Source organism: Oculina patagonica, chromosome 14, assembly GCF_052425735.1.
Source record: "Oculina patagonica isolate OP01 chromosome 14, crgOcupat, whole genome shotgun sequence".
Lineage (NCBI taxonomy): Eukaryota > Metazoa > Cnidaria > Anthozoa > Scleractinia > Oculinidae > Oculina > Oculina patagonica.
Genome location: NC_135771.1, coordinates 15,840,008 through 15,863,871, shown reverse-complemented (window position 1 = coordinate 15,863,871; position 23,864 = coordinate 15,840,008). Strand labels below are relative to the sequence as shown.

At 38.3% G+C, this 23,864-nt stretch overlaps 1 protein-coding gene across 1 annotated transcript in view; it reads right to left on the bottom strand.

Annotated features, from left to right (window-relative positions):
- Positions 1–23,864, bottom strand: part of LOC144638596 (DNA-directed RNA polymerase I subunit RPA1-like) — a 57,483-nt gene that overhangs the window by 30,843 nt on the left and 2,776 nt on the right. The window contains exons 2-18 of the mRNA XM_078497785.1: positions 23,360–23,829; positions 21,897–22,156; positions 21,275–21,433; positions 18,784–18,930; positions 17,840–17,962; positions 11,551–11,648; positions 10,899–11,034; positions 10,278–10,361; positions 9,902–10,040; positions 8,980–9,094; positions 8,297–8,405; positions 7,869–7,952; positions 7,239–7,316; positions 6,641–6,733; positions 5,875–6,086; positions 5,016–5,418; positions 2,288–2,503 (exon numbers count right to left, since the gene is read on the bottom strand). Coding sequence (XP_078353911.1) covers positions 2,288–2,503; positions 5,016–5,418; positions 5,875–6,086; positions 6,641–6,733; positions 7,239–7,316; positions 7,869–7,952; positions 8,297–8,405; positions 8,980–9,094; positions 9,902–10,040; positions 10,278–10,361; positions 10,899–11,034; positions 11,551–11,648; positions 17,840–17,962; positions 18,784–18,930; positions 21,275–21,433; positions 21,897–22,156; positions 23,360–23,829 — 2,926 coding nt within the window. The remainder of the gene's footprint in view (positions 1–2,287; positions 2,504–5,015; positions 5,419–5,874; positions 6,087–6,640; positions 6,734–7,238; positions 7,317–7,868; positions 7,953–8,296; positions 8,406–8,979; positions 9,095–9,901; positions 10,041–10,277; positions 10,362–10,898; positions 11,035–11,550; positions 11,649–17,839; positions 17,963–18,783; positions 18,931–21,274; positions 21,434–21,896; positions 22,157–23,359; positions 23,830–23,864) is intronic.

Sequence of the window (23,864 nt, the reverse complement as noted above, 5' to 3'; positions counted from 1 at the left end):
CTGCATGAAAACCAGCAAGAGCTGATGTCGCTTCCTCTCTAAATATAGTAAATTTTAATTTTTCTGGTTCATCTGTAACCTGGTGTTAGGGAATCTTCCAAGTGCAAAGCACTCGAGTTGCATGTTGTTAAGGTGGTACATATGGCTAAAATGCGTCTAAAAAGAGCCCATTTTAGATATTTTATTAACTTTGTTTAAATTCCTAAATTCACTATTCTATAGTAAATTTACCGTAGAATCCAAATTTGAATTCAAATTTTTCGATTTCCGGTCATAAAGGTGTGAAAATTGACACCTTAAAATGTCACTCAAAATAATAATTACTTTATTTTCTCCATTTCTTTTCTTTGAATAGCTTTCTTCTTTGTACTATCAAATACCTGTATAAAAACAATTCTTCTGTTACTTAGCCGACATCCAGTTGTTATTCTTACGGAAAATAATTGGCCATCTCTAAACCAGTCACGTGTCATATCATAATCGGGCATAATATCGATCCGATACTACGAAAAATGTCGGCTAAGTCAGGGAACTTAGCTCCATTTGTGTGTATTATCTCTGCCAAATTTTACAAGAATTCAATAAAACGCATGGAAAATATTTCTATTTTCGTCTCACACATGCTGAGAATCCGTCGAATTTTGCCTGTTTTTGTGGCTTCGTTTGCACAATTCTTGTCCACCATGTTTGTTTTCAGTTGTCCATGCTGCATTGGCTTCTGGGTCACGTATTTCGTGGAAGAAACGAAGAAAATGACGTATTTCGAGCGTGCTACGTGTCCTCGAGAGAAACAAAAGGAGAGTCCCTAGCAACCGCCATAAACAATGGCACTGTGATCCTTTTGTCAGCGGTAACAATGCGCACTTGTCATTACGCATAAGCATCGCGCGTGTTCGAGTAAACATATCGAGTGCACACGCAAGAGTATTTAGATGCTTCGCTGTGGCGATTCAAGTTCTGCTGTTTTTCAGCCTATAATCTTGTAATTTTTTCGGTGGAAATAGTCTGTGAAAGATAAGCGAAATATCCTGCGACAACAGTGGCGTTCTCTTGTGTTTACAGCACACACAAAAGGAGTTGGACGCGCGTATAATTTCCGTACGATCGATCGCGACAAGATGAAAAGTATTCTGGCTGGTTCAAATGCTTCATTAGCTGGAAAGAATTCAAAGATGTTTCCGAACCGTTTTTTCGTGTAGTACGTGAAGTTTATTCTTTGCTGTTGTGGCCTAATCAACATTCGATTTTAGCTTAAAAGCCCACGTCGAGAAAACATCCCACGAAGACATTCAGTTGTGGATTGGCCGGGGATATATTCATAATGAACCAAGATCGATCTGGCGGTTAATACGTATGAAGATACTCTAATAAAGGTGGAATTATTTTCGCCGAAATGGCCATGTAAGTAGTTGCAAGATAAACTGGTCTAAACTTACATTTCTCAATTGACTTGTCAGCTTTTATTTGCTGGTCGCAGTACGCTTTTCGTTGTGTGATTGTGTCCATGTCCCAGCACGGGTTGTTTATACATTTAGCTTCACCATTTGAGATATTAAAGTATTATGAGAGAATATATTGGTATTCACTGTTGTTATAGCTGGTTGTTTTAGATTTAACTGAGCTTTCAATGCCTGATGCTTTGCTGTAGCTTCGATGGCATCCTGCAGTTCGCGAGACCGGAAGCGAGTAAACACGCAAAATTTCAAAATGGCGGCTCAAAATGGCGGACCTGACAACAAATTTTAATCTTCGCTTTCTCCAAAAAAAAAAGCGGACAGCGAGCCTCTACTCCGAAAATAACAACATAACTACACAAAAGGTACAATATAAGCCAAACTGCGAGAAATTTTTTTTTTTGCGCTTCAGCCATATGTACCACCTTAAGAGTGAAATGTTTTAAAATTAATTATAAAAGTAAAAAATAAATTTCTAAGGAAATAGAAAACAGAAAGAAAAGAGGTGCTGTAAAGCACTACTTTATGCAATAAAAAATTATGTGATAAAAACACAGCCAAAAACAGTAAAATACAGGGTTTTCAAAACAGGCCGGTAGTTGCCAGAGTTCCATAAGCTTCTGACTTGATTATATTATGTTGCGGTTACTCTGGTCAAAGCAATCAGCTTGTGATAAACAAGCTCACTAGCTCGACATTGTCACAGCCACATACTCTTCCAGTTGCTGATGCCTACTTCAAAACATTTTGAAACACCTGAAAAGCTAAAGAAGATGCTTTTTTATGGGCAAATTTTACTTGCTAGCTATTCTGTTAATCAACAAAATACAAACCTTGTAGTTGCCTGCCATAAATGGAAATTGCTTTTCAGACAGAAATGAAGTCTTCATGACGTCCAAGCCATCTTCACCATAATAAAACTGCACAATAGAGCTGTCACTATCCCGCACTGTTAGATCATAATTGACAAGCAGACCTTCCAGGTGCTTAATAAGACAGCGCTGAAGGTAACCACTGCGACTTGTCTTCACAGCTGTATCTACAAGACCCTTTATGAAAACAACAACAAACTTTAAGTCATTGTTAATTGACATTATGGGCCTCATTGGTGGATAGCCTGCGAACTGTGGGGTTACGCGAGCAAAGCCAGAGGCTCCTGAGTGGGGTTACGCGAGCGAAGCGAGCAGAAGAGCGGGGTCATATACAGTACTGAGCTACTGAGCAAAATAACTTAAAGAATATTAATTCTCAGCTATCTAACTTGTGAAAAATTGCACATTAGATATTTGCAGTAAGATAAAAAAGCAGGGTTCAGGGTGTCTGGCTGTCTGTGACAAGTAGATTTTCCTGCTGGGCAAGCAACATTTCATTTTCACTTTACTGATGGGCAAAGGCCCCGAGGCAATTCGTCTGATGAAAAAAGTAAACTGAGACAATGCAAGCATGCAACTGCCCTGGGCAAGTAAAATTTGAGAGGTGTTTGTAGAAGGGCAAGCTGGAATTAAAGATTAAATTTCTCTTAACCCTGAATGACAAAGTAAAGTCTGCATCAAGCCCAGTGACCCATACACTCAAGACGGAGCTTATATGAGGCTATCTGAAATTTAGGCAAGGTTAAACTCAAGACAATATTCCCTGGCCAGTGGTTGCAGGGTTGGAAACTAAAATTTCGGAGCACTCGCCATCTGGGCGAGTGACCTTCAAATTGCACTCGCCCAGATCAATTTTCACTCGCCCAGTCTCCTCCATTTAAGAAAGGAAAATTTAGCCCCTCACCTCCCACAAAAAATTGAAATATATATCTTAAATTTTAAATCACGTTCGATACTCATCGTGCCACCGTCAGTGATCAATTGCGATACAGACTGCAATCTATTTTTTTCAATGAAAATCGCCAAAAATAGACGTTACTCCTTAATAAGCCATGAGCACGCTTACTTCAAAAGTTGAAATGCAGTTTTTAATTTGAAACGTCTTCCCAAATGCAAAGTGTCGAAATTGTGCGGAAAAAGAGGCAAGAAAATCGGAAAATAGCGATCTTGCCGCATTTCGCGGCTCGGTAGACGAGTTAGGAGTTAGCGTGTTTATGTCCGCAAGCGCGTAGCTGAGGTTTTTGAAAGGGTGTTCGTATTGGCAGGAACATTTATTAAGGGGATTATTTAATACGAGCACCGAAGGCGCTTGCCTTTAGGGGGGTCTGGGGGCATGTCCCCCAGAATATTTTGAAATCTAGAGGCCCGAAAATGCTATTTTCAGCATTGTCTACGTCAATATTTCAAACTCGATGTAGTGTTAAATAACAGACCATTTTTAGTCATAACAACAATATTTCTGGCGTTTTGTTAACTTGATACATCCATACATACATACATACCGACTTAGTACACGTTTTCCAAAATTTTGACATGTGCTGCAAAGGCATCTCAGGGTAAAAGGTTAAGCCCCAACCCCCCGGCTCCACCGTCAATGTACTAAAAGCGGCGTTCTAAGCATCAATATGCACTAAATACACGTATCACCTGGGTCCCCCGAAATTGTAATCCTCGCCTTTTGTCTATTCATACTCCATTTATCAAATCCTGAACGCCTGTTAAGGAAATATTTTTTCAACGATGGGATTATTTTGACTGCAAGGATCACAAGGATCAGAAGTACATAATCTAGAAGTCCACATCTAGCATTGGGGCGCGTGTATGTATGTACTAGATTATGTACTTCTGCAAGGATCCATTCTCCTAACAATTTAATACTCTGAAAATCAACAGTTTGTGTTTTCAGTCCTCCATTATTGACCTCCAAAGGGGGTTCGTTCGAACCCTTCGAACCCCCCCTCCTACGCGCCTGTATCCAGAGGTATTACTTTGTAAAGGTACGTCCATCATGTAACAATCACTAAAAGGAAGCCATTTTTGTCTGTTTACGAACTCGAACGCAGCTTTGTTGGAGATTTCAGAATGTTGGTAGGCTATCCGCTTGTGGACAGTGTGGATTAATTCGAAGTGAAAAGTAAATGTTACGCCTTTTTTCTTGAAAAATTTAATACTAGTAATACTGGATATGAAAATCGTACTCGCCAAACGGGGCGAGTGATCCGTGATTTGTACTCGCCCGACAGTTTTCACACTCGCCTGGGCGAGTGGGCGAGCGCTAATTTCGAGCCCTGTGGTTGCTCTCCTGAATTTGGGGAGGTCTCAGGGTTTTATCAGGGGCCGCAGTTAATTTACAGCTCTCCCGTGGACGTCATGCCATTTTAATCGCACTGCATTTTGAGTAAGGTCTGCCGACTGTCTACTCCCCGCTGGATGCAGGATGCATACCCCCAGCAATAGTTTGCAGTACTGTTTTTACACCTGGGTGGAGAGAGGCACTATGAGAGTAAAGTGTCTTGCCCAAGAACACAACACAATGACTTATGCCAGGGCTCAAACCTTGACGCTCAATCCAGAGTCTAGCATACTAACCATAAGGCCACTGTGTCTCCCCAAACCCTGAATAGTCAATCAAAAATCCCTCTAAAATTACTTTCATTTCAATCTAAGCATCATATTTGTGTTGTTATACCTCTCTTCCAGCCATACAGTGAAAAAAGTACTCCTGAGGCCTAATTCCTGTCAAGAACCGTCCATCCACAAAGCCCCCAGCCCTGGGGCTAGTATCATAGGGCAGGAATGATGGCAGAGATCTTCCACTGAGCATGAGAGGTGGACGTCGTCCTTCCAGTTCAATCTGTCCCAGTAGACATGAAATCTGAATACAGTTGACTGACGAACCCTTGGCTCCTGACTGGACCATCAGCTGAAGATTGTTGTCTGGAAATCTCTTGAGTAGACCCAAGGGAATACATGCCTTGTGGATGAGGTCTTGGTAATGGTCTGTTTTCTTCTTCATGCTCAGGTCTAGCTGTTTCATATCACTTCCATCTTTATGATGGTGAGCCTCCTGTAGCTTTTGTTCCAAAGTTGACCTGTAACAGCATAGAGCAGTTCTTCAATTGAGTGTTATAAAACCAAAAGCAAAATAATTACTCTGGCCAATCACAAAGGACACAGACAATTCACTGAACCAATTAAAACTCGAAAGCAAATACATGAAGCCGGCACAAGGTGCTGGAAAACGTGCATGAGCGAGACACAATTGGTTTTGGTTTTAGTTCTGATTGGCTAAGAAAGAGGCCCAAGATTTTTAAACCAATTACTACGGATAATTACGTAAAAACAAAGCAAACACAAATTTCTTTTGACACTCAAGTGAAAACCGCTCAAAAAGGCATAAAGCATACAATAATAACATAAATAATAGCAACAGATTTTATCCATATTTTTATCCATATTTTTATCCATTTTTTGACTTTTCCATTTATGCTAGACAAAAAATGTGTCACTGTCCTCAAGTGACCAATAACACAATGAAACTAACATACCTGTCGCAGTCATCAGGCAGACCAAGAGCCTCTCTAGCAGCTTCATCTCCAGACACTCTTCCCTTCTTCATAAATTTGCGTCTTTTCTTATCAGCTTTCTCTTTGACCAAGATGTCTTCAACACCAAGAGTGAAGCCTTGAAACTGGAGGAAAGTTGTGAACACTCTGGCTAATGCAGTGAGTAGGTCGCCAGCTATTGTGCCACCATACAACTAAAAGAGAAAAGTTATATGCAGTTAAATGCAAGTTAACAGAGCTAACAACAAAGAGCATCAGCGTTGTTTTGGATATGCCCACGTTCCCGGGCTCCATGTGCTCTTGATTTCAGGTGTGTTTTTGCATTGGCCAGTGGAGTGTTGTTTGCCGGGAGTTAAATGTTCAGTCTGTTCTCCCCCTTCTCTCCCTCCCTTTCCACTGTTTAATCAGTGTGATGGGTGCCTGTCCTCCTTCCTTCTGCATGGCGGCTCATGGCTGGGTTGCCAGGATATGCCAGCCATGAGAGCAGTCTCCATCTAGGAACTGGCTGCCAATAGTGGAAGCTCCTGGATGTCCCAGGCACCCCAACTTCCATTTAGCGATGCAGTTGTTGAATGGAATAAATTATACAGACTAAGAGACTTGCAAGATGTCAAAACAGTCTAGCTACAAGTTTGTTTGAATAGCACCAAGTTCTGTATAAATTCAATCATTTTACTCTGAGTATTTTAAAACAAATATGCTGACTGTACAGATTTACAAAGTGTTGGTATACAATGTACATTCATACCTCATGACAACAGTGCACCAAACTGAATGGAGTGGGTCCATAATGTGCTTTGTCCAGCACACCACACAACAGTTGTCCCTGCCGAATCACCACCTGCATTCACAAAATAAGAAGTACATTCCACAATACAACTTTCTGTCAGAGTGCGATATGATCAGAAACCTGACCTTGATATTAACATGAATACATGACATCCAGCAGTTACAAGTTTAAGTTGAGAGACTATTTGGCTTGTTTAAGAAAGGTTATCTGCCACTTTGAGAATGAGAAGAAATCTGGGGCGAGTCTAGCAAAGATCTTTATTTATAGAGGGTGGCACTAAATAGTGAACAACACTTGAAAGTAAACCTGTGGCCCTCTATCTAATAAAACCTAAAACTTATTAAAAACTACAAAGTTAAAAGAGTCTCAATCTCCGAGTCACTTGTGGGGACCTACATGTAACTGGTGACAATTAATATGGCTTCTCATCTTTAGTTCTGTCCCAAGTAATGGTCCCACAAGCGACGGGAAAATGAGACTCATCGCAGATCTCTTCTTTTTACTACCGTGGAGAATTGGTTTCAATTTATATTGGGTAACTTATCCAACAAATTACCTCAGCTTCAGACATGTCATCACCCTTCAGCAATGGTAATCCAAGAAACTGTGATTTGGGTTTACCAGTGATCCAATTCTTAAAGGCAAGTGGACAAACTAAGTATGTAATGTAGGATAAGATATTAACAGTATAAAAGGGGAAATGGAGATTAAGGTGACCTACATATTTAATTATAAATAATAGCTTTTAATAGCTAAGATACGATTATAAAAATTTATGGCAAACTGAATCAAGACAGTTTTCTTCTATCTCAGTATGAACAGCAACAAATTTCACTACGGAATATTAATAACAATCAAATGTAAGGTGGTGAGAATTAATCAATAAATAACCGAGATCAATAACTCAAACTTGAAATAATTCAACCAACATTTCTACACCTGGATGTCATGCCTGAACAATAACTTTAGAAGATTTTTTGGTTTCTTGACCATCAAGTTAAAATGGTTAGCGGGTAACTTATTAAATAATTATTTTCTGGAAATGAGTACTAACTCATCAAGTTAAAACACAAGAAATCGCAACTATGACAAAACTTGTATGATTTTGTTATGGATAGCACTTCAGTTTGGCATCTACAGACATCAAGAAGATGTATATTAGTTATTAATGTTCTGTATGACTCACTTTTCCTGCTATTTTGGCTCTTCCCTGCATACTCAGTAGCTTAGCTTCATTTGGAATGAGGTTAAGCAAGACTGTTGAGACAACCTAATAAAGGATAAAAAAGAATAAAGAAGTTTTTGTTAACTCAAAGTTTAAGAAGTGAATGAATTTGATTTCACTGCATTGTTCTAGAAAATTTCCATATCCCTGAAGTCCACATAAGGTTTTTTGGCTTGAGCAACCCCCCCCCCCCCCCACCTGTGATATTTCCCGTTTTACTTCATAATTTCTCTTAAAACTCCCCATCAGAGTTTCCAATCACCTAGTAACTGGAGAGGGTAAGGTTTTATTTTCCGCTCAAGTGCCAGTTGGGTCAAGCCAGACATCATTAAGGGGTGAGGACCTTTACTACCACTTTTTAGAAGCGAAGCAGTAAGACAAGAACTAACCTGCTTCCCTGACCAAAGTTCACAAGGTTTCATAATGCATGGTTTCAACAGCTTGATCTTACTGTTCTTGAAGCTAAGAGCACTGAACACAAGCTGCTGGTAGTCTGACCTACATAATTAACAGAGTTATTTTGTGATAATATCAAGTGATTGTTTAAGTGGCCTGTAAAATGATAGTTAATATAAAGGATAATGTTAGTCTCATCGGACGAGCATTCACAATGAGAATGAAACTATAAGAGCACATGTCTGAGCATTATTGTCTAAGTAAAGGTAAAGTCTGTTTGAGCCTAGTCGCCCATCAGTCCAGAGCCTATCCCAGTTTCCATAAAATTAAGCGACTTGAGAAATTTCTACTCCTCTGTGGAGAGACCTTCTAAGGGTTTTGGCAGCAGGCGATTTTGCTCCAAAAAAGCTACCGTAAAAATGAAGCGACAATCTTGTTCCGGAGCGCCAACAGCTAACAGAAACTAGCACTGAAAGGGTGCATATTTGCCAAGCCACAACGTTTGGGTTGGAAACAAGTGACAAAGCAACATCAGAAGCCCCTTTGGAAGGCCTCTCTGGATGGGAAGCTAGTCCAGCAAAGTGTCTTGACCAAGAACACAATGCAGTAATTACCCCAGCCAGGACTCAGGGCTGTACCACTTGCCACATAAAATTCAAGCAGAAAATTGATTAACCTGTTAAACATGCATCCTCTTACAGTCATCCTCACTCCAGCGACCATGTGATCCTGAATCAGTCCACTGAGTGGTGTACCATCTTTAGGAACCAAGTACTGGAAATTTGTGCTGGCTGATCAAATCAAATTACAAAAAAAATACTCTTCAGGACTGAAAGGCACATCTCTTCAATAACAGTGTAGATTTTTTTAATCCAAATGGAAAACACTTGGTGTGTTGATTTTGCACAAGCACAATCAACACAATGTGTAGCTAAATTCTAATATTTTACGTGAAAGTTACTGATGATGGTCACACAGTGCAGTTCAACACAGCAGAGAACAGTTAAAAAACTATCTTGGAGAAATAGAGTGTTTTCACATATTTTATCCATCAGGGGCCAGTTGTTCAAATGGTGGATAACGCTATTCACTGGATAAATCGCTATCAAGCAGACAAATGTTGGCAAAACAAACTACACTATTCACTGGATAGTGATTTATTTGGTGGATAGCATTAACCATCCTTTGAACAACCGCACTCAGATGATTGTCAATGTTGCAGCCTATTCAGCATACAGACCACATAACACGTGGTAGATGATCGTTTAGGTTCTCTTACTCTAGCATGGTAATGTGGGCTCTGAGAAAACTGTCTCCTCACAAGCGATCCTGAGCCATGCAATGATCTGAGAAAGCCTATGATCTTGTGTTATGTTTGGTTTTTGGTTTTCCAACTTGATATTCTGTTTTAGCTTCATTAATCATCATTTCAAGAACTTAGCAAACATGCTTCTGGCAGGCACTATCAGCCCACTGATAATCTCTTCTCATACACTCTGCCTACAGTACAGTAAGTGTGAGTTTGACAGTAAGCTGATGTATAGTAGAATTCTTAGGACACGGGTTTTAGGTGATCATCTAAGTCCATGATCACTAACCTAAGTTGTAGGCTTCAGCCCTTGCCAATTCATTCTGAGGATAATGAGCATTCATCTCATCACCGTCAAAGTCAGCATTGTAAGACTTGCAGTTAGCATAGTGAAGGCGAATGGTTTTCTCTCCAGGAAGTACACGAGCCTTGAAGCAAGCACACAAAAAAATTAAAACAATTTCATCACTTATTAAGACATCTTATAGTTAAAAGCAAAGCACAGAAAAACCATTTCAAAAGACTTCAATTTTATCAAGAGCATTTTGCAAGGAGATTAAGTAAGCATAACAGATTTTTAAGATTAGTGGTTTTTGATGACTTCATTATGCATAAATGTCATTTGTCATTTTATTTGGCACTTACTATAACTACTTCATTATTACCTTGTGGGCCATCATACTTGGTCTGTGCAATGTTGGCTGTCGGTTTAGCAGCAATACATCGCCATTCTGGAGGTGCCGATAGACCTGTTACGTGATAAGAACAAAAGAAAAGATTAGTCAAACACATTCAAGTTTATCCTCTTTAATCCATGTTTCTTTGTGTTTGTGTTCTCACATGAAAATTTTATCTTCAGTTGGTATTCTAGGAATAAGCCAATAATTGTTACCACCACATAGCAGTATATGTAAATCAAGTAAATTAATAAATTCTATTGACATTTCTGCAAGAGGATATGAGCTGGTAAGATGTAGAAAAATCTGGGAACAAGATTGACGAAGATGGTTTTTGACTGCAAAATTGGTGAGAGTAATAAGCTATAATTAAAGAATGGTAAAAAAACTTCAAAATTTTGTAATTGGTTTGCAAGTTCTCAGTGTGACAGTGAAACAGCAGCGACAACATTGATATGTTGAAGACTGGGCACCACCTTTATTACACTGTACATGGTAGAAAGATGGTGCACAGCGTACTTGCCCATTTTAATGAAATTGCTTGGTATTGTTCAAATAACTTGTAAATTTAGCACTTCTGGAGTTAAATATCAACATGGTGATCATTACCTTTTTACAAGGACTAACACGTGTTTTTATGTCAGTTGAAGGTGTTAACAGACGTTTTGCAATAGCTTGTCTTTGATTGGGATCAGTTTTACTGAGAAGAGTTCGTTTACCATCTTCATGTTCTACCAGGGTAGCCCTGTTGAATGACAAATGACAATGATTAAATCTCCAACAAGAACCTGTTTCAAGTATTTTTACCAGTACTATAGGTCCTTATGGTTGCCTCAGACATCAGTTTTCAAAATTCCCTAACTTTTCCATGATAAAAATAAAATATTCCTAACCATAATGTCAGATATAGTAGCGGCCTCCAGCCTCCACTTCCAAGAAAAAATGCTGAGATGACATAATTATTTCACCTGAAATGTTTTTTCCAGCCATCAGCATTGTACAAAATCAGCTGCATTATAATATTATTCAAACTTTCCCTGACTTTTCTTCAAAATGTCAATTTTTCCTGACCCAGAACTTGACCTTGAATCTTGAATTTTATTTTTGATTTTTCCCTGACCATTTCTTGACACATGGCAACACTGGGCCTGTATTAATTCAAGCTAACAGATCTACATGACTTTGTGCATGTATCCCTGAATAATTATCAATAAGAAACACAAAATGATAAAATATTGTATCAGCAAGCATGTATTCTCACCCAGGATGCTGAAGGGGTCCATTGATGACAGCCTGTCTTAATTCCTTGACGTTCCAGTGAGTAACAGGTTGTGGGTAAGTCAACTTCAAAGCAAAAACCTAGTACAGACAAAAACAATTTAGTTTCCAGGGATGTAGCTAAGAAAACACTAAGCCGGCTCATAAACAAGTCCAGCTGGCTTTTCTGGCCTTGGCAGCTCTAAAAGTTTACCAAAGTCTTTGTTTTCATGTAAAATTTCAGGTGGTTTAATTAGCCGGCAGCCAGCCCTTAGCAACATCCCTAAGTTTTAAGAAAACAGTAACAAAATAATAGCTCTATAATTGAATAGCTTGATGCAAAACTATGCTTAGTGACTTTTAAGATGAAAAATCGTTTTTTCCTTCAAACGCGCCTGAATTTTTGCTCAAACGTGCCAGAATTTTTGCGTGTGGTCTTCGATTAAGGGCAATTCCACATGAGAGGTGTAAAAATCAAGATTTTTCAAAAGATATTTCAGATGGAATAATTACCTGTGCTGCATTGTAGACATGTTACAGTATACAGAAAAACAACTTTTACTTTGTCTGTGACAACAGTGTTTTTAGGGGGGGTCCCCAAAGTACGGGTTTACCTTCTTAACTCTTTCACTGCTAAAGTCGACTTTTCTCGACATTTGGAGGAGCAGTCAATGAACCACTTGTGACGTCATCAATTTGAAAGTCAGCAGATTTTAGTGATAAGCATCTGATAGAGCTAGGTTTGACCTTTTCAAAGAACTATTCATTTTGCGTATCGGTCGCATCCTGACAGAGCTAATCGAGAAAAAGTCAATCACTTTTTAGTGCAAAATCGGTGCTTAAACAGGCCAAAACACCTGTAAAAGATCGAGGTCCTCTTTTCAGGGTTTACCAATGTTTTAATCAAAACTTTTTTGGTCTAAAGGAAGGACGGATACGGTAGAAAGAAGTGGCAATAACAAAGCCAAGAGAAACGAAAGGAAAAGGAGCAAGAAAAAAAAATGGAAACGATTTCGCAAAAAAAAAAAAAAAAAAAAAAAACAAGTCCAAATTTTGGCTTATGCGCATGCGCCAAAGTACATTTTTGTACATTTTTTAATGGAATCTTCATCAAAATCTTGCTGCATTGTGGAAAAGTGCCTTTTAAGCAAAGTTAAAGGAAATTCAGGATCGTAGCATCAAAAATTCAGTTTAACGGTAGAAAAAAACCCTGTTTTTGGATAAATTTAGCACTGAAAGGGTTAATAATTTGCAATGTCTGTGATGCACATTTTTAACTTACAAAAATCATACTTTCAAAATGCTTATGAATTCAAACAATTTTATTAGGAATATTCCCTCATTTGTGTTGACAAATAACTGATAAAGACTTCATCCAAAATATTTTAAAAAAATAGCAACAGCAATGTGAAGTTCTGTCATGGACGTTACGTAACGTCCATGAAATTCTGTGCATTTTTTTTCTCTCCTTAAGTTACCGGTATTATTTGAAGGATTCTTAAAAAATTTCTGCTGCTTTGTTACTTATCAAAAATGAACATTTTGATGGCAACAAAACTCTGGTAAACAGTTACATTTTTTAACTAAGTGCAGTTAAAGTTGGTCATGGATGCCATATCATGGATGTTACATTTTTTGCAAAAATGTTAAAAAAAAAGGCAAAACTTTATCAAAGTCTTTGGAAAAGGTAAAAAATAGTTAGGCGGTATAGCAGTGAGCATTTTTTTCCAAAAGACAGGTTTGGGTTGATAAACAGCAAGCTTGTGGAAAGAGATTTGCTGAAAATGCAGGTTAATATGTCATGTAAGGACCGTGAAATGTCCTCAAAAATTTAAATGAGCATTTCACGGGTTTTACATTAACTAGCAAGATAATTTCATTTCCAACTGCCAAGAAATATTGTTTTACTACAAATGATAGAGCCCAACAATTGAAAAAAGTTAATTTATTTGGTAAACTTGAAGAAGAATTCACATAGTGTAACGTCCATGACAATTTTTGTAACGTCCATGACGTTACATTTTTAGTCTCCAAGAAAAACTGTGAAAGATAATGAAGGTGAAAACAATTTTTTTAGTTAACACAATCATTAAACTACATTGACATGGAGAAGATATTTTGAAAATGCTTGAAAGTTCACAGGAATTTTAAAGTAATGCTAATGCACTAAATTACGTGGTTGATTTTTATGTAACGTCCATGAGAGTCGTTTTTCTCAATATTTCTCTGACACAAATAAGTCAACTGAAAAAAAGAAATAATCAAATTAACACACTAAGGTGCACAGACTTGTAAATCAATGAAAAGTTTTAAAACTTGTTTTCATCCTTAGACAATGCAAGTTTAAAGTTCTAAAAATTAGTCTGAATTGTAACATCCATGACATGGAATTGCCCTTAAATAGAAAATCGTTGTCCTTTTGTTGGGGGGGGGGGGGGGGGGAATTTATTCGCTCGCTCAAAAACGGGATCTGGAAATGAATTTCTTAAACTACTTTGTGACGTAAGCTTACGTTTGAATTATTTCGGCGCGCGAAGCCGAGGCAACGAGACTTTCAATCAGACCAGTTGAAAACTCACCTTACGCATTAGAAGTCCGCTTATTTTCGCTTATTTGACACATATTTATGCCCGTCTGGTGGTCAATCAATCAATCAATCAACTTTATTAAAAGAGGGTAACGGCAAACAGTAAAAACTACTGACAAACAAGCGGCCCTCGGATTACAAATTACAACTACATAATATATACAATTTAAAATTTGAATTAAAATACAGAAATTTCTAAAAATATGGATTAAGAATTAAAAAACTGTAAAATGATGAATGTCCTTAAGGCTAGATGCGTAAAAATCAATTAGGCCATTTTTAAAACAATGTAGACTCTCACTTTTCTTTAAGAAATTGGGAAGAGTGTTCCAAAGTCTAGTTGCTCTCACGCTAAATGATCGCCCTCCTTCGGTTTTTCGTTTGAAACGGGGGCAGGCCAAGTTGACAGAGCCATATCGACTATTTCTTTCATTTATTTCAGAGTTTGGCACTAAAAGTTCGTTCATATAGGATGGGCTTTGGCCATTAATACGTTTGTACACTTGTGTTAAGATGTTTATTTTAACCTCGAGATGAACCGGAAGCCAATTTAAAATCTTGAAAAGTTCAACGCTGTTCGCTCGTGTGTCGGCGTCAAGGATAACGCGCGCAGCGCGTTTCTGGAGGCGAAGAATCCTCTGCAAATTCCCCAGAGAACACGACGACCACACCACGGAGGCGTAGAGCATGTCTTGCTTGATCATCGCGTTGTAGTATGCTATCCTTTGTTGAAAAGGGAGAAATTTCTTAATTCTTTTCAGTACAGCAATACGCTGGGAAACCTTTCTACAGAGGTCATCGATATGTTCATCGAAGGACAGTTTGGAGTCGATTGTGACTCCCAGCAGTTTTTGTGAGTTCACCTGATCGAGCTCAGTGGCATTTAATTTAACTTGCAACTGCTGGTGCCCCATTCTTTTCTCAAGCCATTTACCCGTGGCGAGCATTGTCTTGGTCTTTTTTTCGTTAAGTCTGGAAACCCGTAAGACATCATTAAGTCTGGAAACCCGTAAGCCACTAGCATATCTCAAAGAAGCGAGATGTGTTGCTGCCTGAAGATTGCTAAGCCCTGCCAAGACTGGCGGTAAACTTGGCTTTCGAAGGCGCATCGAGCCAGGCGAGGTCTAGAAGCAACTTCTGCTCCAAAAAACGTTATTTTCTCGAAGTTTTGGCTCATTTGCCTCGTGTTGCCGCGTTGAACGTTTGGAAATAAGGAGGTGCTTTTAGACTTATAAAAATTCTCTTAGATTTGGCGATAGGACTTCCCGTATTTCAGCTACTCAGGGATATCCCATAATAATCTTTAATGGATACGTCATTCGATACGCATTGTCACAATAAACAAAGTTCGTTCGGCACGGCAAAGACGGAAAACGCTCACTCAATCAACAGAACACAACAGAATCGACAGAAAAGGATAATTTTTACCAAGAAAAGCAACAAATTGCTTCATTTCGACAAAAAATAGCCCTAAGCTGCGATCCTTTCCAGGAATAAAAGGCCTGAATGTTTAAAAGAACGATCGTTGCTTGTGAGTCAAGATCAAATTGCGTTATGCGTGACTACGGAGAGAAACTGGGGAAAAGCGAAAACATATTATGGATTAACCTTTAGCAGCCTAAATTTGCTGACTGAAAACGAAACATTGAACATTTGGCGAGTGCATTTGTGGTTAGAAGCTGGCGAGAGGAAAGGGCAACAGCGTAAGTCGTTTTTGTTTAAGGATTTCTCGTTCATTTTGCTATATATTTTTCACTTCTTTTCACTGTTCAGTCGCTCAAGTTTGTCGATCGGTCAAGTTCAATGTTTATAAAACATTCGTGACACTTAACCCTAACCTTAACACTAGCTGACCCTAACTTTACTTTACTGTAACTGCTAAGTTTAATCCTCTTTCTCTCTTTGCCGCGTGTTATTGTTTTAAAGTGACCATAGTTCTAGTTTTTCTCGAAGACAAGGTGCAAACCAGAAATTTTAATTCAAGGACAATGTTTTTCCATTAAATTGAAGACCACATGCAAAAATTTGGGCACGTTTGAAGGAAAAAACGATTTTTCATCCTAAAAGTCACTTAGCATAGTTTTGCATCAAGCTTCTCTCAGACTGAATGGTTCAGTGATTCGATTTTATTACTGAGTTCACTCAAGCGCGTCGAAAACCATTGTTCGGAGACAACAATGTCTGCGATAATAATTTATGCAACTACAGGCTCTATTGAATAGCTTGATGCAAAACTATGCTTAGTGACTTTTAAGATGAAAAATCGTTTTTTCCTTCAAACGCACCTGAATTTTTGCTCAAACGTGCCAGAATTTTTGCGTGTGGTCTTCGATTAAATAGAAAATCGTTGTCCTTTTGTTGGGGGGGGGGGGGGGGGAATTTATTCGCTCGCTCAAAAACGGGATCTGGAAATGAATTTCTTAAACTACTTTGTGACGTAAGCTTACGTTTGAATTATTTTGGCGCGCGAAGCCGAGGCAACGAGACTTTCAATCAGACCAGTTGAAAACTCACCTTACGCATTAGAAGTCCGCTTATTTTCGCTTATTTGACACATATTTACGCCCGTCTGGTGGTGAAAGGACATCATTAAGTCTGGAAACCCGTAAGCCACTAGCATATCTCAAAGAAGCGAGATGTGTTGCTGCCTGAAGATTGCTAAGCCCTGCCAAGACTGGCGGTAAACTTGGCTTTCGAAGGCGCATCGAGCCAGGCGAGGTCTAGAAGCAACTTCTGCTCCAAAAAACGTTATTTTCTCGAAGTTTTGGCTCATTTGCCTCGTGTTGCCGCGTTGAACGTTTGGAAATAAGGAGGTGCTTTTAGACTTATAAAAATTCTCTTAGATTTGGCGATAGGACTTCCCGTATTTCAGCTACTCAGGGATATCCCATAATAATCTTTAATGGATACGTCATTCGATACGCATTGTCACAATAAACAAAGTTCGTTCGGCACGGCAAAGACGGAAAACGCTCACTCAATCAACAGAACACAACAGAATCGACAGAAAAGGATAATTTTTACCAAGAAAAGCAACAAATTGCTTCATTTCGACAAAAAATAGCCCTAAGCTGCGATCCTTTCCAGGAATAAAAGGCCTGAATGTTTAAAAGAACGATCGTTGCTTGTGAGTCAAGATCAAATTGCGTTACGCGTGACTACGGAGAGAAACTGGGGAAAAGCGAAAACATATTATGGATTAACCTTTAGCAGCCTAAATTTGCTGACTGAAAACGAAACATTGAACATTTGGCGAGTGCATTTGTGGTTAGAAGCTGGCGAGAGGAAAGGGCAACAGCGTAAGTCGTTTTTGTTTAAGGATTTCTCGTTCATTTTGCTATATATTTTTCACTTCTTTTCACTGTTCAGTCGCTCAAGTTTGTCGATCGGTCAAGTTCAATGTTTATATAACATTCGTGACACTTAACCCTAACCTTAACACTAGCTGACCCTAACTTTACTTTACTGCAACTGCTAAGTTTAATCCCCTTTCTCTCTTTGCCGCGTGTTATTGTTTTAAAGTGACCATAGTTCTAGTTTTTCTCGAAGACTAGGTGCAAACCAGAAATTTTAATTCAAGGACAATGTTTTTCCATTAAATTGAAGACCACATGCAAAAATTCGGGCACGTTTGAAGGAAAAAACGATTTTTCATCCTAAAAGTCACTTAGCATAGTTTTGCATCAAGCTATTCAATTGTTATTACCTCTGGGATTCCAATCTCATCAACACTTAGGTATGGATCAGGTGAAATGACAGATCTGCAAGCATAGTCCACTCTTTTGCCCATCATGTGTTTTCTAAATAATCCTTCTTTTTTCTCAAGTATCTAAAACAAAAATTAATGGCATGTTAGATGAGGTGTAGTTCAGTGTAGCTTACCTATTATACAAAAAACTTGATCTGTTTGTGAGTGCATTCATTCTTTAATAACACCCAAATGAATGCAACAAAACAGAAATTGTCTTTAAAATTTTAAGCAGGATCTCAAACAAGATACTCTATGCTTATGATTGTATTGTGTTACTTGGGTTGTATTATGCACTTCAAACATGTAGGCATCAACTCTACATGTATGTAAATAACAATGAGTGGTTCATGCTTTAAAAAGCATACACTATCAAGTTATGGTGCACCCAGGACGTTTTGAGTGCATGAAAGAAGCATAAGAGTTGTTGACAGCTGAGAGAGCAACTCTAGCTTCTTGAGTGCTCTCCAAAACTTGCTGCATGCACCATAATTATTTTGATAGTGCACAGCTTAAAGCACGAACTAATTGTACATGTATAACATTGCTGAGAAAACAATTCCTACCCAAGAAAACATTTTCTGGCAAAGGGATTTGCTCACATTGTCAGCATACACTATTGGGTTATGGTGCACACTTTTGTACACTAAAATTAATTTCAATTGATTGCGCAGGTCTGCTAGCTATGTTATAACAGTTCTTATAGTTTCTTTTTATGCTTCCTTGCCACCTCCTGTACTGTAAATTTTGTAATATCAATTTTTGTTCTCTAAGCACATGGCAACTAAATGTAACAACTTTGTTGATTTTCCAAAGATTTAGTGACTTTTTTAAATAAGCACTTCCTTGATCTTGACTGAAACTTCTTTGTGATTCTGAGAAGCTGTTGTACAGTTGCTTACCTGCCTGATTCCTGCAAACTTGGCAGTTGATATTCTATCCAAGTCACTGTCAATATAGCAATTGACATCAGATTGTAACTTGAGCCATGCATTATGGAGTCTTTCTGCAGCAGTTTTACCATGCACTGTTGCTGGAGCATTCTTACCCTTGAAGTTGAGAGCACAACATAAATATATTAACATTAAGAGCTTAAGATTAATTGCCAACGAGACAGCCGAGCCAAGAGGCGAGGCTGTCGAGGCGGCAGAATCATAGAGCCGTGTGCATATGAGTGTATAGGCAGAGAAAATCTTAAGTTCTGCGTAAGGGACTTTTTTTACCATATTTGGGTGTAAGTAAACCCCATATTTGGGTTGTATTGTTCTTTCCAACTGGTTCCCAGTCTCTCACTCCTTGCAAGAGAGCAAATGACGAAAATGGCGTCCACGTGGCTCACTGTTAAAATTTTCAATGTGGTCATTCATCCCTTTACCGATAAATACACCTTTAGGGAATTATAAATCGAAAGAGAATACCCTACAGAATATTCGACCGCCGAAAAAATGAACGTCAAGGTCTTCAAAGCGATGAAATAATCTTTCGACTTTGGAGTCCTTTGATTTACGATCGAAGAGAGACATGAAAATCAAAAGCGGACTGTTGACTACAAATAGAGTTTTCTTGACTTATGAGAATGCTGAAGTCGGGTAAATGCTTCCTTTTAATTAGTGTTGATTGTGTTTATAGTAATTGTTTGACCGATGATTTATTTCAAATCAAATACCGTTTATATTTTATTTGGCACGCATTTTCGCTCCGCGTAGGAATAACATCAATACAAAGCGACGCTCAATTAAATTACTGCATGTCATACACACAAGAAAGTCAAAAGTTTTTTGCTTCTAATGGCAAATGTAATGTTATCTTGAATAAAATTTTTGTCTCCAAATAATCCTTGACCGTTCAAGTTTTGTTTTCTGTTCAAATTTTTCAAGTTTGGCGTAACTGAACATGACACTTCGCATGCGAGACTGAAATCTGACCCGTGCATTAGTGTCTCTGATTACTGAAAATTATTTTTAAAAAAGCATCTTAGCAGTTTTGATTTTGGGATTTGATTTATAAGAAGTTCTTGAAATGCAACTATCCCTTTAGTGGACGGAACCATTTTAACCAGCGCGTGTTGTATTTAATAAACAGTGATTAAACCTCATTTATTGCCTACATTTTGTGATATTTTAACGTTGAAAAGAATTTAAAGATTTGTCAAGAGTTATCAATCTGTCAAACCCGTAGCCTGCGTAGCAGACATCTGTGTACGTTTTTTAGTGTGTTTAAAAGAGTGCGCGATCGCGAGAATACGCGCGCTGGAAACTACGGCGCCTGCTACGCAGGCTATCAAGCCTGTGTCATTTATGAACACCAGAGAAATAGCACTTTTTTTGCATATTACCTAAAATACAATAGTTCTATCAAAAACCATTCAATATCTGTTCTTATGAACAAACATGAGTATTTCGCTCGTTGGCACTTACCGATAGGTACAACTAGTATTATTATTATTTTTATTGTTGTTGTTGTTGTTGTTATTATTATTATTATTTTTGAGATTATCTCTAAAAATGTTTTGCACTACAGCCAGACCTCCCATACACGGACACCTAGGAGAGGAGTCTGCAGGGTTCAAAATAGCAGCCGGCTGTCGGCGGTAGCCGGCACCCTGACGACACTTGCCGGCTACTTTTCACCGAAGAAATAGAAAATATCATGCCTTGATCGGCCAACTGAAATAAAAGTTGCGGTAATGTTGAAGTAAACATTCCATATCAGAAAATAAAGCAGCTACAGGGCTAGAAAGAGCGACTTAACGTCGCTAATGCGACCAAAATTTCATCTTTGTCGACGAAAACTTCTGGTGTTACGGTTTAGTCGCCAATGTGGCGACTTCATTTCTGTGTTAAGATGAGTAACGGGCCGCCCCACCTTCTCAGGTATTGTGTCTCTCCAGAAAATTAAATTGAAGATCTTATTTGCTTCTCAAACATTCAAAATAAGAAAAGAAGTCACATTGCTCCAATCCATTCTTTTGCTTTGCCGTAAAATATTGTATCACTTCGGAAAACTAACAAATGGCCGACTGTGTTTGAAATCGCCCCAGAATGCATCTGGGTACGTCATGTATGCAGATGGATTGTGTCCCTTGAAAATGCATAGCTCTCTAACAGCCGGGAAAAAAAAGAGCCTTGACAAAAAAAGCCGACAAATTCAGGCTAAAAACGAAATTTTATTTTGAACCCTGGTCTGCTTATGGGATGAAAAATGTAGTTTTCTTTATTATACAGATGGGATCATTCCTACAAGTGTGCTTTGAGGAGGTATCTGTTTAGTGCAGATTCAGCTGTGGGCTCTGTCCTTTGGGGACAGAATGGTCCTTGGAAAAATTAGAGTGAATGAAGTGTCTGCTGATACATCTTAAGAGGGCTGAGGAAAAAGAAATACTAGTTAACATACAAAACCCTTCTTCTTCTTTTCTGTCTGTGTATTTTGGTCTTCAGTTGCAGGTTTGTTTAAATCTTGAAGACAGCTCCTAACAAGCACACAGTCTTTGATGATCTTGATCAGGTTCCCTGTCTGGGGATTCTCAAACTGCTTGTCCCCAAGGAACGACACCTGCATTAAATTGGATACAGAAGATGAAGGATGGGAGCAAAACTCTATTGAAGGGGAAATGGATTTTTTATAATAAGGAAGCCAATTCAGAGCCTCTTTGGGGCACTACATGTAGGTACCATGAGAATGACTTTGGAAATCAAAATCAAATATAAACAATTTCAATTTATTTGTTCGAAATAGTAATGAGTTAATTCAAATTGTTTTTCTATCATTATTAAAGTATTATCTTCAGGCTGAAACAGGTTAACGTAACCTAGGCTGGAAATAGATTCAACCAACAACATTACACATTAGGTTACTGTAGGTCACTGTAGGCTATTTCAGTGTTTAATGTAGATCATTGAGAAGCACTGGTTGAATAACATATGCAGGTCATTTCTTGATTTAGTAATACAGAAATACTGTTAATTAACTAGTATATTTTTAATTATTTGTACTACGGTAAGTAGCTGTTACTTACTGGTCTAAACCTTGAAGGAGGAACTGGAAAGATCTCTATAAAGAACATATCTGCAGAACAACACCTTCTTTTTGCAGTTGGAGAAGAATAAGCTCCAAAGAGAATGTTTAGAAAGTCACCGTATCTTTCCCAGACTTGAAATATTTGTTTCTTGACCTCAAGTGGAGTTAAAAAAGTTTGTTGCATAAGTTTCTTTAGCTGATCATCAGTCTGTGTTCTTGCAGCATCACCCGATTCTCTGGTACTTGATGTTCCATTCTCTAAAATTGTAAAGATCAAAAACCTGTTTTGATTTGTACATTTAGCATCTCATTACCTATAAATATTCTACTTCTCTTCACCCAGCCTCACAACACATCCCAAATAGGGGGGGGGGGGAAGGTGGAAAGAAGTGGACCTTATAATTATGCCGTAATGTGGGGTATGTGCCACTGGATGGGGTCCCATTCTTTTTCCTTTGCCTAATATTTACATGTATGATGGTACCATAATCTGAATCACAGGTAAATAAAAATCAAAATAGTTTGAAAAAAAATGAAATTAGAACAATTATAGTCAGTGATAAAGTCTAAGGTATGAGGCATCCTTAGTAAGAAAGATTTTTTGCTTGACCTCTCCTGAAACAACCATTGATAGGTTTCTCTAGTATAGATTAGTATGCCTACTAACAAAAACCAAGATAAATTGGAACTAAAAACAGGCGGCACATGCAGAATTAAAGTGGTATTTAATCTACCTAAATCAAAGGAAATAACAATGTGGTAAACTTATGAAGGTACAGTACATGTACAATAGTTCATATATTACAAAGATGGCAGATAGTAACAATAAAAAAACACAAAGAAACACTATGATCAGATTTTTTTTGCTTCACAGACCCAGACTCAAATTACATGTACAGCCGATTTCCGTGGAGTGTGTAGACCCGGGTTATCAAAACTTCATTTGACCATTGATCATTTGCCCAAAGCTAACAGGAAAGTGGCAATAAATAAATTTTATGCTCTCACAAATTTGGTCAAACTTAACTTTTTATATGGCAAACAATTGTGGGAGACAAACTTAAATTTCAAGCCTTCTGTATATTTTTGTCAAGCAAATGAAACTGAACAGTTTACAGATCTTTACAAAAAACAAATTTCATATGAAAAAAGACAACAGTCGTGCCACATGTGTTCAGCTCACTGAACATAACATTATTGAACCAATTGTTTTAATGGCTTTTTATTCTGATGGAGCAAAGCCATTTCTGACAACTTAACTGCATAAGTGTTTCGATCTGTGCCAGATAAAAATACTGTAAAGAGTTGTAGCTACGAATGAAATTTATTCATTGCCAGTACACATGAACAAATGATCAACGGGCGAAAGATGTTTTGAAAAACCTGGGTCAAGACACTGCATTGATATCAGCAGTTAATTCTCGTTAAGCTTGCCGCTTGCCAATGTCATGTAATTCTTACCTGCATGTGTGTCAGTTCCATTACTGTCTTTGTGAGTATTCTCTGTGTCATTAGCTACAGAAGCTGAATGTTTTTTCAAGTGTGCCTGGATGGCCTGCGTTGTTACCCATTTATTAGCCTCTCGAGCTGACAATGCCTTCAAAAACACACGGCTATTGTATTCACTCCTCACATCACGAGATGGTGCTTTACAACCAGGGCAATACCGCCTCTTGTTAGCCATGTGCGTCTGCATAAATTCTTTGATTATTCGATGTCTATAGTCTGTGACATTTTTGGCCACTGATTTTTGTCTGGTCTCTTTCTTGTCTATGTCATTTAACACCTTTTTGACATGTTTATCTAGAGCTGCAATGCACAAAATTTCCCGAGCTTTATCATCAGACTCACTACCATTTAGAGCTGTGAAAGCAATCTGTTGAAGTTCCTCAGTAGCTGCAATTAAACCGTAATCCAACACCTTCATCTGGCTACAAGATAAAATTAGCAAGTTCTAAGCTTCAGG